This window comes from Glandiceps talaboti, chromosome 4 (genome assembly GCF_964340395.1).
Source record: "Glandiceps talaboti chromosome 4, keGlaTala1.1, whole genome shotgun sequence".
Taxonomy (NCBI): domain Eukaryota; kingdom Metazoa; phylum Hemichordata; class Enteropneusta; family Spengelidae; genus Glandiceps; species Glandiceps talaboti.
The window spans coordinates 17,379,658-17,395,821 of NC_135552.1; the positions used below are offsets into that span (position 1 = coordinate 17,379,658).

At 35.1% G+C, this 16,164-nt stretch overlaps 1 protein-coding gene across 1 annotated transcript; it reads left to right on the top strand.

Moving 5' to 3' along the window:
* The first annotated feature begins 655 nt into the window (after positions 1–655).
* LOC144433801 (elongator complex protein 2-like) lies at positions 656–15,422 on the top strand. Its single transcript, XM_078122167.1, has 18 exons — positions 656–811; positions 1,612–1,779; positions 2,544–2,793; positions 3,109–3,240; positions 3,726–3,896; positions 4,516–4,611; positions 5,187–5,287; positions 5,863–6,000; positions 6,618–6,773; positions 6,986–7,087; positions 7,475–7,564; positions 7,962–8,115; positions 9,724–9,854; positions 10,290–10,482; positions 11,194–11,315; positions 11,787–11,932; positions 12,264–12,365; positions 13,797–15,422. Exons 1-18 carry the CDS (start codon positions 686–688, stop codon positions 13,957–13,959), a joined length of 2,541 nt encoding a protein of 846 aa, XP_077978293.1. The 5' UTR covers positions 656–685; the 3' UTR covers positions 13,960–15,422.
* Positions 15,423–16,164: the final 742 nt, after the last annotated feature.

The following is a 16,164-nucleotide window of genomic DNA, read 5'->3' on the forward strand; positions in this document are numbered from 1 at the left end:
TTTCTTGTTTAATTAAGATAATTTTTACCCATAAAAGGTAAAAAACAAAATGAGTCAACTGAAAGTTCGAATGGGACATTATCATTAGGCTGGTAGAAATCACAGGGGCGTGTAATATTTCATAGATTGTTGTTTTCTTATTGCTCAGAATGCCGTTTTCTTAGGAAAATATCGTACGAATCTTGCTGCTACAAATGTATCAATCTCTATACTACGAAGAAATATTAACATGTAGGAATATATAATCACAAGGTTGTTATATTTAGTCTGTAGACCTGGAAACAACAATCTATGAAATATTACACGCTCCTGTGGTAGAAATCTACTAAAGTTGTAGGCGTAAGCTAATGAGCACACTTTTTAAGTCAAGTTTCGGACGTTCTATAAAGACTGACAAAAAATTATGTACACATTCTAGCGAGGTTTTTGACAGATATAAACAACAACAACAACAACAACAACAACAACATCATCATCATCATCATCAACAACAACAACAAATATTGAAAAGGTCACGTTTTTATGCTTTTAGAAGAAAAAAAACACAATGAACAAAAGAAAACATGGATAATACAATTTCCTAAAAAGATTGCCACGTTTCTTTATTATGAAGCATTTCGTGCACACTTTCAGAAAGGTAATCTTTTCCGGTGTATTGAATTGTGGGAATTGATAGAGAAGCAAGATGGCGGCTGTTTCCACATGTTACATCAGTGCATCGAGCAACAGAACTCCACATTGTGCACACTGGGGGAGGAATGGATTGGTAGCATTTGGAAGTTGTAGATCTATAGCTGTGTATCAACCAAAGGTGAGAGATGAGTGTAGAATTTCTCAAAATAATATTTTTACTTGATAAGCGGCGTTCCCAGTCTGTGTCTGTCTGTCTGTCTGGCTGTGGCTGTGTGTGTGTGTGTGTGTAATATACGATGTATGTATGTATACGTATGTATGTATGTATGTATGTATGTATGTATGTATGTATGTATGTAATACATATATTGGTATACAGACAGACATACATACATACATACATACATACACATACATACATACATACATACATACATACATACATACATACATACATACATACATACATACATACATACATACATACACACTACACAGGCACTCGAATCAATGTGTGTGATTAAAAAAAAAAATATGTATGTAATTAACATACATATTTTTTTTTTAAATCATACACATTGATTTGAAACATATTATATGTCTCTGTCTGTATTTACATGTTTTATTATGGTCCATCTGTCTTTCCACTTGGATCCATGGCATACTCTGTCATCTTGTAGTATATGGTATAAACATTAATTTGCCATTCTGAAGCTGATTAGTTATTAATACATGTGTTGTGGTAGTAATACATTGACAACGATCTTGTAAGCATACACAGAATTGCTATCATTCACTTACAGAAAACTGGACACTTTCAACTCTGATGTCACATGTTCATTTTCAACTATTCAAACAATCCATTATTTTACATAATTCTGCCATATCATTCATCCAATCGTGTATACAAAATCTTTGATATGTTATTTGATTGTTTATGTGTAGTATGTAAAAGTTAGTGTTTCTTTCCCCTTACAGAGACAGAATGGAGCAGGAACCATACTTAGTATGTTAAATGGTCACAAAGATAGAGTGAACTGTGTCAAGTGGATTCAGTGTCCAGTACATTGCCATGGTGATGAAACAGAACTAGTATCGGGGTCAACAGATAATAATGTCATTGTTTGGAAGAAAGACAAGCATGAGGTAAGTATTATACTGAATTTAGTTAGGCTACATGTGTTTGCTGACCTACACAGTGATGTTAGCAGATTACCTTTCTAAGCCAATTTGACACACCACTGACACACACAATTTCCAGTTACACACCACAATTGGGTGTTCCCCTATCTCTTACTATGTGGTGAATCACAAGAAATGCCAGTTTTTCCCATTTTGACTGACAACAACAAAATTTAGCTATCGTTAGAGGGCACACTGGTTGTTGGTAAGGTTGGGGAACCATGGTAACAGAAAGGGGACACATGGTAAAACTGGCATAGTTTCCCGTACAGTGTACCATAATATTGGTGGGGAGCCCTGGTAAAATGACAAGGGAACTCAGGTATATTTTACCTGCTTACTGCCATTAACAAAAACACTGCTATATAGTATAATAATATACATGCAGAACATGAAACAAGAAACAATTTCAAAGTATAACTTTTAGGTAAACCATAGACATTGAAGACCAAAAGGATGGAAATATTGTTCATTAAAAAATATGTCGTCTACAGACACTTTTGTGAAAGTCAGGATTAAACTTTGGCCATAAAAAACATTTGCCTGGCATAACTTTTGAAAAAATTGGTACTGAACAAAGAATGATTCTATGTAAATCCTTACAAACTCTACTGATAAGATAGCACTTAATTGAGATAACCTACCTGGGGTCAATTATTGACCCTTTAAAGTTAAGTCTGAGACATTCAGTCACCTTTTATGTATATTTTTGTCCTTCTTGACACCAGTTTAAGCCAATTGCAAGTCTGAAGGGCCATAATAATGCAGTAACAGCCTTAGATGCTATTTACATACCTAATGATGAGGGAAAACTATCTGAGGTGCCAAGATGTCTCCTAGCAACTGCATCAGTAGATTCCACAGTGAAAATATGGCAAAGAGATGAAAGTGGAGAGGAGTTCAAATTAGTGCAAGATATATCATTTGGTAATGGGTTTTCACTGGATGTTGCTTTGTGTCTGCTACCAGGAACAACAGGTAAAGAATTGTGAAGCAAATGCACAATTGCATGATGTACAGACAGACAGACAGACAGACAGACAGACAGACAGACAGACACACATAGACAGACAAACAGGCACACACACACAGACACACACACACACACACACACACACACACACACACACACAGACAGACAGTGACATGTACACACACAAAGACCTAAGGTTCAAGAATATTGAGAGCTTTGCACATGCACACACAAACTCGTGCACATATGTATTATATGTACAGATAAAAATGAACACACACAACAACAAAAATGAATGTCCAATATGATTCTATTTTCAGTGCCCATCCTAGCACTAGGTGGTGATGATTGTAAAGTTAGCCTGTATGTCCTAGTGGATGGTCAGTTTGTCAAAGTTAACACATTACATGGTCATGAAGACTGGATCAGAGGATTGGAGTTGGCTGTTGATGGTAAGAGAGAAAAAAATACTTATTTCACTTCTCTCTTCTTTGTAGGAAATAAGTATACACAATGTAGTTAAAAACAACATGCTTCACATAAATGTATCCCATTTGTTTTGAAAAAAGCTCTGGTTGGAATCACCTCTATAATAGTACTGTCTGTAGAGAATCTAAATACACTAACATTTGAAATCAAACGACTACTTCAGTTGAGGTGGTTGTTAACAGAATGCATCTTTTTAAATTCTTCTTCGTAGAAGACCAAATATATCATCAGCTGTTTAACACACAAAACAACACTGTTACACTAATCTTTGTATCTGTCATAGATCCCCTTAAAATGGCAGTATGATCCAGGATTTGAGATATTTGATCATTCTTTGTCAAGTCACACTGCTTGTGGTAACTTTCCACGCTTGACATACAGACACCAACTTGTCATGAAAGCAGTAGGCAGTAACACCATGTATCAATGAGTTGTGTTTCTTTTTCAGACTCGGGGACTCTACTATTGGCGTCATGTTCACAAGATTGTTTCATCAGAATCTGGAAGATGACACAACGTGATCCAGACAGCACAAATATAACAACTCCTTCAGTGGACAGCCTAGCTGAAGATGAAGAGATTAAACTCAAAGAAAATACATTCTTGGTTAATCATGAAGGTCAGTGTAGAGGGGTCATTGAGTTTATAATTCTTGTTATCTTAAGTAGAATTTTACCACACCAAGGCACATCTATTTTGACCCACTAGCGTGATGTAAAATGCATTTGCAGTTCCTGAAAAATCACTAGGAAGTACTGGTTTATATGTAAAACACACAGGTGAATGTATAACTTGCCATAGAGGGCGCTATAACCTACATCAGTCAAACTTCCTACAGCTGTGTGAGTTTCTCACCTGACAAAATTCATGTATTCACATTCAGTTATAAATCAGATGGTAGTTCATAAACAGAGAGAGGATTACTCAGTAAGATTTGATATATCAGTGATATACTTGATTCAAATGATGTCATCTCATTTTGTATATGACTTGCTGTCCATATTCATGATATTACAGACATGGCAAGGGAGTGATTTTTTTATAGTTAAAACCAACATACATATTACAAATTTAGAAATACATGAACTGATGAGGTATACAAGAATAAGAAAATTGAATTTAGGCTTTTAATAATGTTATTATACTAATACACAATTACAAGACTAGGATACGTGGTGACAGTAGGCTGCAAATACAAATGTTGTAAATGTTTTATTCTGATCACTTTGATAAAATAGGTAAAGGTTTATGCTATGCAGTGTCGTTAGACTCCGTACTGACTGGCCATGATCATTGGGTATATGCTGTACATTGGCAACCACCATGTTTTAAAGGTAAGTATGATCACTGCATTACAGTGCAATGATAAAGTTGTCTTACAAGGTGTAGGAATGAATTGAACTACTCAAGATCACAGTGTCAATATACCCAGTAATGCTAAGGAAAATATGATAACCGTTGTCTAAACACTAATTCTCAGTACCTGCAATAGAATTCTACCATCTAGGTTTGTCATAAAAATAATGAACATTCAATTTCTTGGTCGACACCATAACTTATGCTCCACACACTCCACATGCATTACTGTAGGTGTGTGTGTGAGAACAAGTCAACCATCGTGTTCTATTTTGACCCTCTAGCATGAGGTAAAATGCTATTACAGGTACTGAGAATAAGTCAACCATCTTGCTCTATTTTGACCCTCTAGCATTATGTAAAAAGCTATTGCAGGTAGCGAGAATTACACTGTATGACTTGTCAGTTAAACTAACAGATTTTTTAAGAAAGAAACCAAGTCCATGTAAAATATGATTTCTGGTTTAATTAGTACGACCATGTACTTACAAAGATAAATGTTAGACAGTCAAACCTAAAATTGATTTCTCTGTATTTGTTGTCATGGCTACAGGTGATAAATCACATCAACCAATGAGACTGCTGTCTGCATCCATGGATAAAACTATGATACTATGGAAACAAGATGAAGAATCTGGAGTGTGGTTGGATCAGGTTGGTTGAGTAACTATTATAATCATTTGTATGTCACAGTCTTAGTGTGTAAAGGATCACTAAGCCACTATTGATATATCTTGCAGTTCATACACATGTAATCTGGAGAATTGTGGAGATTACATTTTGTAGTTTAGATATAGGCACCCTGCCTCAGAAATTCCTGGCCCCTACCTCACACAAAGAACAAGTTAGATGCATTCAGAATGCATTTATATATTTTATAAACATGAAACCTAATTCTTCTGTCTGGAGTAGTGTCAGCAAGATGATCTTAGATTTAGGTAAACTCACTACCCTTTTTGTAGGTAGTACATTGTGCTTTCCCTCCAAATGATGCTTTCAATGAGAAGGCCATGCTTTTAGTTGCAGACTACAACAAACATTAAATCTGTGTTATCTTCTGACAATATCACCAAAGGTTTGCACAGCTTGAGACAGTTGAAGCTTGGACAAAACTCACTATTACGCTCAAAACATCAACATTTCAAATATGAGTATCTTCATTTTGGCAGAGAACCACTACATAATCAGTGAAAGATCTCATCTTGTATACTTATGTGATTATTACGCAGGTTAGAGTAGGTGAGGTTGGTGGTAACACACTGGGTTTGTATGGATGTCAGATGAGTCCTGATGGTCAGTGTATTCTAGCCCATGGATACCAAGGTGCATTTCATCTATGGCAATGTAAGAAGACAGAGGATGATAAGGTAAATATCTAACTACCCAAGGTGTAAGACGCTACGATGAAATATTACCTCCTTTGCTAATACACATACAGTAAAAAGTCTACATGGGAGTCCCACTTTTTTACTTCATGCCAAATTTATGTTTAATCTGTATGTTTTCCAATCTACTTGTAGGTATTAGACTATTTTGTTAATAATAAAACTGGTGTAAGACAGTTTCTCAAAGGTTACTGAGTTATTTTTATGGATTTGCAAATACAAAAACAACAACAAAATAATAAATGTACAGTCTTATAGCACTAAGTTTTACTGACATAAAATAACTTGACAGTTTCAACTAGATAAATTTTACAAACGATATCACATGACACTGATAACAGGATCTCTTTCAATAACTCAGTGATATCTAGATCAAATTTGAATTCGAAATTCAAAGTGATAATTTAGGCTATTAAAGCTGACAAAAGTATGAAATTGTCCAAATTTTTCAGTTTAAAGAAAACTTTCAACTTACTGTAATAAGTTACAACATTGCAGTTACAACTGTCTGTTAGAGTTTTACAATCTACGTTGTTCCCATAACGTGTACTTGAGGTACCATTGAAGCATACTGATGGTAACTTTTTCCTACTCTCTAGCTGTTGGACCATTGGTCACCGGTAGCAACAGTGAGTGGCCATTTTGACTCAGTTCAAGACATAGCCTGGGACCCAGTTAGTGGTGAATATTTAATGAGCGTTAGTTTGGACCAGACAACAAGACTACATGGCCCATGGAAGAGAGAAGGCTATAAGGTAAAAGTCAATTCTTACTCTTCAATCTTACAATAAATTTTGTCATGAGTGAAAAATTTGAACATGAGGAAAGATTATTGTTTAAATCATAGTAAACTCTCAATAGATATGTTTTAAGAGTAAGATTATTATGAAAAGTAAAAAAATGCGGTGTAGTATTCCTATTTTGAAAGTTGTTACATATTTTATTTTTGTGTTTCTTTCTTCCACAGACATCGTGGCATGAGATTGCTAGACCTCAAGTTCATGGCTATGATATGTATTGTTTAGCTATGCTTGGAAGATACACATTAGTATCAGGAGCAGATGAAAAAGTAAGGTTCAATACAGGGAGAGTTCAGAGTTCAAAGTTCATCTAATGCTATAGTTTTACAAACTGCAATATTAAGTTACAGCTTCATGACTCCTTAAGCTTATTACCTTCAGATAAATAATCATCAATATGTATTGTTCATCTAATACATATGCAAGTCTGTTAACTCCCATGAGGCAATGCTGGAACACTGCTAGGACAAGTCAATTAATGTGAAGCAACTTTCAACTTTTGTGTTTTTTGGCAATCATCATGTGAAATTCATGTGATGTAAAATCATGAAGTGACTCTCCAAAGCCCAAAGTTTATGAAAATGCCTTCATTCTGTTGAATGGAATTCCTAATTAATTCTAACTAATTAAGATGTAAATGATGTTTTTGCTGACAGGTTTTGAGAGTATTTGAAGCACCAAAGAATTTTGTACAAAATTTTGGACAACTCTGTGATGTAGACATCAAAGAAGACTTAAAGAGAAGGGTTAGTAGGAATTGTTATTGAGATTTTCAGAGTGACCTTGACATTGAAATCATGCTGAATTTGTAATTTTTTGTGCACGAAGTAAGATTTAACAATTATGATATTTCAGCATTTTCATGTAGACATGTTTTGATTTTATTATGTTGATATTAAACATACACGGTATGTAAGCTTTACTCAACTAACTTTTATTCTAACAGTTCACAGCTATACAGATACATACATAGATGTGGTTTTCTTTGTGTTCGTGAAAAACGCAATTATATGTATTCAAACATTGTAATAATAATTTGACTTTCCTATTGAATTCATTGTGTATGTTGCTTGTCTCAGTTTACAAACCGAAAAAAAAGTAATATGTTGTATGTTGCATATTTAATTACTGACATATTCATAGGAGACAGAAGAGATCCCAGAAGGAGCCAGTGTTCCTGCACTGGGATTATCAAATAAAGCTATCTTCCAGGGAGATATAAATCCACAATGTGAACGAGAAATCCATCCAAAACAACAATATCCAGAGCTCTACTTCCAACCACTCCGTATGAAAGGTGAGATGATTGGTTACAGTGACTGACCTAAACAATACAATGTGATGATTTCAACCAATAGTAGACTGTCTTAGATTTCATTATGTTAAACTTGAAGAGTGTGAAATTGTACAATGTGTAGGAGTTTGAAAGTGGCGTTGCATGGGATTAGAACTTGATTTAAACCAAGGTTTTGGTATTAACACCTTTTCCCCCATCAGGCATATTAGGCAACATATCTTATTACTGTATATGTGGCAGCTTTCTGGTGTCAAGTTACATCATTCTTGTAATCTGGTTTGTGTTTGGTTTTGTTGACTTGCCAAACATGTGCTATATATCTAAGGTTCAAATGAAATTTGAAAGTTACATCAACTTTCATGTAAAATGCTTTGTAGAAGAGACTCACTAGTACTTGGTTAACATCAAAAGAGGAATTATATTATATCATGCTACTTTGTGCCATTCTGATTGGACAATAACTGTGGTAAAATCCCATTTTACCACGGCTGGTAGTGGTAAAATGGAACCCTAAACTAGCATATGAATAGTACATACAAGCTGAATGTGGAAACCAAAAGGGGGGTGTGGGGGGGGGGGGGGGGGGGGGGGGGGGGGGGAGTTGACCATTAGGAAAATATGGTGTTTAAAGCAAATAAATAAATAAACAATATGTAATATATCAAACCCAGCTAGCCAGGGGACCGTGTAGAACGGCATGAGTCCATGTTTTGTGTTCATGCAGTGTGTGTGTGGGTGACATGAACGTATCCACTCATCAAAATATGCTCATTCCCGATCTATTACCGACGATCTTTTTCTGTACGTGCGAATTCGCCTTTTCAGGCATCTAAATAACCACAGAATCACATTTAGAAGAAATAGACACATATTTTGATATAATATGATAGCAATAACCCCCGCGAAGGCGGGTATACACTCAAATTTGGTACAATTTGCTCCATATAGCACTCGCCATTCAGCTCGTGCTATATGTCGCAAATTGTACCAAAATCTTGTGTATACCCGCCTTCGGTGGGGGTTATATGTTGTAAGAGAAGACTCAATTTTCCCACTCTCTTTTATATACATGCTGAAATCACTAAAGAAGAAGATTTGAAAGAAGTTACCTTTTAAACATATACCACATAAACATACATACTTCTACAGTAGAACACAACACAACACAACACAACACAACACAACACAACACAACACATTTTACATCATACACATACATACTTGCACAACGAATCCAATCTTATTAAAATCTGGCAGTTAGTCTTTCATTTTAACCTGTTTACCTACCTCGCTTTTACTTGAATTTTTCTTTACATTCATTGTTTACATTTGTCTTTAGGGTCATTCTTTATATTTGATCAAAACCATTTTTTACAAACATCTGTGTAATGACTCTAATTATCAGTTTTAAATAAAAAATATACTCTTGATTCGTTTAATTATATGAGTTGTAATAGTGAAATAAACAAGTTTACTTTCACATAACATAGTCTTTACAACAACAACAACAACAACAACAACAACAACAAGATTAGTTAGTAGAAATGATATCAGTGTTTTTCTGATTTCAAATTCATAATGTTGAAATTCTGATATTTGTCTCATCAGAACCACCAACTGAAGAGCATTTACTGCAAAACACACTGTGGCCTGAAGTACAGAAACTGTATGGACATGGGTATGAGATATTCTGTGTAGCTACACATCCAGATGGCCATCTCATTGCATCAGCCTGCAAGGTAAGTCCAGTACGGAAACTGTATCGACATGGGTATGAGATATTCTGTGTAGCCACACATCCAGATGGCCATCTCATTGCATCAGCCTGCAAGGTAAGTCCAGTACGGAAACTGTATCAATATGGGTCTGAGATATTCTGTGTAGCCACACATCCAGATGGCCATCTTATTGCATCAGCCTGCAAGGTAAATACAAAAACTGCATGGGCCTGCACTGTATAGGTATAGGCATAGGCATAGACATGAGTATGAAAACTCTCTGTAACTTCACGTCCAGCCAGCCATCTTATAGTAGTCTGCAAGGTAAGTATCTTTGTGATAAAGATAGGGTACAAAAAATTAAAAAAACACCTTCTTTTTCTTCATGATAACAATATAACAGACAGTAAATTATCTTAGCTATGTTGACAATTGTATATTGATTCTTTGATGTAGGCCTCTAAAGCTGAATATGCAGCCATCATATTATGGGATACAAAAAGTTGGAGACAGGTGACGTCCCTGATGTCTCACTCATTGACAGTAACACAGTTAGCATTCTCACATAGTGGACAGCATCTACTGGCTGTGTCAAGGGACAGAACATGGTCATTATTCAAAGAAAGAGACTCTACTCAATCTGATGCAGGTATTGTCTTATTCATCTCTTCACAAATTACCAAGATTTAGTATCAATTTTGTCTAATGTCAAGAAAAGTTTTAAGATCATGATCTAAAGGGGAACAGCACTCCAGGAAGTAAAGGCATTTTTGTAAACTTTGGGACTATTTATCTGAAGGTAATAAGCACATAGGAGTCATGAATAGTTAACGTTCATCTAATACATATGTATGTCTTCCAACTCCCATGATGCATTGCATGATCACTGCTAAGACAGTAGATATGAAACATGTTTCAATTTGGTGTTCCTTTGCATTTACATGAAATTCATGTGATGTGAAATCATGAAATGACTCCCAAGAACTCATGAAAATGCCTTTATTTCCTGGCATGATGTTACTCTTTAAAGCCATGGTTCAGCAATTGATTTCACCATTGACTGATGACCTGAATGTTTCCAGTGATAAAGATAGAATTCAGTTATTCACATGACTTGATCTCCTAAAAAGGAAATGATTTGCCATATATGGTCATAGGTATTTGAATATTATGCAAATTACAGAACAGTTTTGATATTTCTCACCCCCAACGTTTGAAAAAGTAAGGAGTCATACAGCTTGGATTAAACATCCTTGATAAATCAAGACTGGAACGGTACAGAATGAAAAGTATATCGCAGAGAGTTTGACTGCTTTGTTTTAATGTACTTAGTGTCTCGATTCATTTTATTTAAATCCAGATCCAGCATACGCAATCATTGCATATACAGACAAGAAAACATCTGTACACAGTCGTATTATTTGGTCATGTGCTTGGTCACATGATGACAAGTACTTTGCTACTGCATCTAGAGATAAGAAGGTAAGTCTGATGATGTTCACTTAAAAAGATAACCCTTTTAAAAGATGAAGCCCTGTCCATTTATTTTTCCATCTCCAAATCAGCTTACATGCATGACGTCAGCTATACTACTATTATATGGAAAATTTCCTGTATGTGCTATTTCTGTACTTGCAATTTAACTCTATATTAGGCACAACCTTAACATAAGATAAATCAGACAATCATGGAAGTCAAATCCAAAATACCCCTGATGCAAGACATTATATCAGTAAAATATTACGAATATTACGAGTTACGAACATAGACCGTAAAATGGGAAGAGGTAGAAAAGCAAAAGAGATAAGTGCAGTGAACACTGAACATATTGTATTTCATACCATTGCTTGAAAGAAATATGCCTAAGAGAGAAGTGATTCCTTTATTTCGGTCAGTAAATATTTGAAAAAATCTTAATTAATTGATTGATTATGGTATTGCAATTGTACACAGGTTGTTGTCTGGGGTCAAAGGTCAGAAGATGGTGGTAATCCTGCATCATGTTGCCTTGGTAACTACAAAGCACTGTCATCAGCCATGGATGTAGGTGATGCAGCCACTGCTGTGGACTTTGCTCCTGTCAGGACCAGCGAGGAAAGGTATGATTTTAGATGTAATTCACTTTGACAATAGTTCATTTGTGTTTTGGAAACTTGTATAAGACAATGATTTTGTCATTATTATTATTTTCCTTCAGAAGAAAGAAGAATGTCGTAAGAATTTTGTAGGTAGCAAAGTTTCTGAATTTGAAATAAGTCTTGAATCATTACACTGTGATTTTAATGGTGAGTTTGACATTTCATTAACTAACTAGTTTTGTAGAAACGATTCTTTACTGATATATATACTGACTCTTTACAGCTCACACGTACCAGCATTCAACTCCTCAAAATATTTTTATTTGATCAATATTTTAATCTTTAATTTCAGTTATTTACTTGCTGTTGGCAAAGAATCTGGTTCAATAAGTATTTACAGCTGGAATCCCAGCCAACCAAGTCAATGGCATTCGTGTATAAACTTCAATCATATGTATCCTTTTGTTGTGATAATAGACCCTTCTAGTAAACATCGCCCTCTAGCAGTACTGTGTAGAAGTATGTATGGAAGTGGATCAAAGATGAATGTCAGTAACTATAGCAACATTTCCTGTGTAGACCTTCAAAACTTATTATTAAAATTTTCTTCAAATAGATGAGTTGATTTCTAAAGTTGAGAACATACATCTTACACAAACCCAGTAAGAGAGCCCCCACACTACCTGTTTTGGAAATATCTATTAATCTCAAAAAATGTCTCCACTTTATTGCAAGTTTTATATATTTGTTGGTACATATGTTACACTACAAGTGCCAACATCAGACCATTGACGAATGGAACCTGTTACAAACAGGGAAAGTAAACAACTGAATTGGATTAATAACACTTGGCACGGCATGTTGGAAGTACAGAGACAGGTATTACATTTCATCATTTGATAAGAACAGTTATATGGCCTCTCTACATAACAGTTCACATTGACAAACAAATGAGAAGTTCCCCTGGCATTTCTTGTACACATAAGAGGCCATAAAACTGTTCTTATCAAACCATGAAATGGAATACAATTCTGTGCTGTTCCAACCTGCTGTGTCAGGTGCTATTATCCAATTCATTTGTTTACTCTCCTTATTTGTAACAGGTTCCGGTCATCAACGATCTGATGTCTGGTCTGATGTCGATAGTTGTACCATGTTTCTTCCAATATTTCTGGAGGTGAACTAAAACTAGAATTCATGTAGTGTAAAGTGCAATGACTGGCCTTGAATCAGTAGCCACAACAAAGCTAACACCAGATAACAAGTACAATAAAAAGTAATAATGTATGTGTCAAAGTGTTTAGTAAAGCCATTCACAGGTATCTAATGTTTTGATTTATGTGTCTGTGGGTATTTCATCTCAGTCCATAGCTATTTGAATCCTTAAACTATGTTTGCTGTTTGTAAATATCACATCATAGACATATACATGCCTTTTACTGTAAAATGTTACTAGCACATTATTAGCAGCTGTTGGCTGAAATGTAGCAAACAAAGACAGGCACAAATTTTGAAGAGAGGCCAAAAATAGAATTCATGTCCTGCCACGGTTGCCAGTAAATTTTACTTTGTTTAGTCATTTTTACAGATGTCATCTTTTCAGATCAAATAATGCACATAAAAGTGAGTATTCTATGTATCTCGAATTATCAGTGATTATCAGTGCGTGCATGCATGCATGTATGTATGTATGTATATATGTATAGAAGTTTTGTTCTTGATTTTGAGTAAAAAGTAAAAACATACCAAAAATGCAAATACAAAAACTTGATAATGTGGCTAAAAAATGATTTTATGTGCGTGATTCTGAGGATAAATGTCTTGCCTAATATAATTGTATAATTAAGTGTACAGAATGATGCACTTTCCTTACATCGTAAATCAGTATTTCACACACATTGACAGTGAAGAGACTTCGATGGCGTCAATTATGTACAGGGAGGAAAGGAGAAGACAACCCAGAGTCAACAACCAGTCCATTACAGCTTGCCAGCTGTAGTGCAGATCACAGTGTTAGGATATTTAATATTGACATTGCAAAACTCTGATAGAAAAGGAAGTGACCCCAAATAACGAATTCTGTTCATACATTGTCTGAACTCTCAACTGGCTTCAAGAAAATGGAGGCACATGAGTGGTGTAACTGTCGATGGGCCAGAGACGTAGCTATCTGGCTTGGCTAGACTGTCAACTTTGTGTCAACACAGACATGCTTACATTTTGTAAAGATTCAAGGACAAAATGCTGCTGTAGCCATGTCACGGTTTTCACGTCAGTATGATCAGTCACCACGGAGACAAGAAAACAAGTCATCAAAAGTACAGATTTTGCAGTAGAGTATTTCTGGAATGAGAGAGACATTTACTGCTCTTTTGCAGCTAGTGATAGGAGTTTTATCCTCCAAAGCACATTCTATTTATGTGGACATTTGATACCTAATAATCTAATTGAAAATGTTTAGAGAAAAATGTATACGAAACAAGAATATCAGCCGATGTTGGTTGTAGTCTGTGGACTATCTGGAGACTTATAGCTACTAGTACTATTTAGAAATCCCTAGAGATGATAAACTTTGTCGACATGGAAAATATTCATATTTAAGCACAGGAAAGGTGAATCCTTTGGAAATACAGGAAAGGTGAATCCTTTGGAAACAAAGGAAAGGTGAATTAGAAACTGGTTTTCCTTGAAGGTGTTAGAATACTGTAAACCTTGATATTTTCACTACTAAAATGCTTTGCTATTTTACAGTTTTCAACTCATTCTAAAAGACAAATTTTTACTAATTACCAGACAATTGCATAGTGTTCATGTACAAGAAAGCATTTTAGTCACTTCGTATTTTTGCATTTTTGTTTTCCAGCAAAATAAGCAATAATAAGTCTTTAGCAAAAATGTCCAGGTTTACAGTATTTGTAGTCTATCCATGATAGGTGAGAATAGTCAAAATCCACATACGACTAGAGACTAGGTACTAGGTAAGAATATTCCTGTCAATTCAAGAGAATACTGGACTGGCTGCAATCAAAAAACAGTCCTGCAAAACAAGTAACCTGCTTCATGCAAATTTATGTTAATCAAGTCATATAAACTGATACATTGTGTCATAAACATTACACCTTTACATTTCAGGTGTACCCTTGACATGTCAGAAACAGGAATGATTTATAGGAGAGATGAATTCTGACAGTTTGCATATGAGCAACTGAGTAAACTTGTTTGCACATGTGAAAGTATTCAGTATTTACTCAAATACAGTGATTGGTACATGGAGCTTCATTAAATTTAACAACCCAACTTGACCCAGTCTGTCAGCTTTCTATGTATGTGTCAAACAAACGTCATTAAAAGTACTGTCAGTGTTCATGTTTCTGCTTGTGTGTTATGTACTGAGTGAATGATATTTTCTTGCAGCGATACACAATTTCCATCGAAAAAGTCGTTCTATGTCTCACCTATCATGGTGTTTCCATAGTCGAATTAACAACCATTCCATTCACAGCCTACCTGTACAGGACTATGCTATTACACCTTTTCAGCTCTACTAAATATCATTTTGATTTTTTTTTTTTCAATTTTCGCTCAACCTCCAAGCAGAATTCAAAAAAAATGTAGCTGGAATAATGTAAAACACTTGCTTGTATGTGGTACACACTTGTAGTGCTTGGGAGTTGTAAATAAAATGGAAAACTTGGTAATATATTACTTTGAGGACCAAATCATTCTGCTTGGAAAGTACCAATATATAGATGAAAAGTAAAGTCTTCTTTTAAAATTTAGATATTGATAGATCCAAAGATATTCATCATCTTGGTTTCATGATATATATAAAGGTTATTTTATCACAAGAAGTCAATTGATTCGAGATGAAATATTGGACTAGGTAACATTTCTTGTTTGTGATTCGAGATGAAATATTGGACTAGGTAACATTTCCTGCTTGTAATGTATATAATAGAGAGACAGACAGACAGACAGACAGAGAGTTTACCATGTCATCATGTAAATATGAAAAACGTAGTTTGTTGTGCCCATTTGGTATATGATCTAATATGTGTTACCATAGGAAAAACATGGTGGGAAAAAGTAAAGCAAACTTTGCATATACAAAATCTCACAGTATATGCATCTCAAACTATCCCCCAAGGTCATTGATTTTCCTTACATTTCTGATAGTAAACTTTATGGGGGGGGGGGGGGACTGTCACTAAAAAAAATATACCGGTATATATATATATACTGAGATGATACTG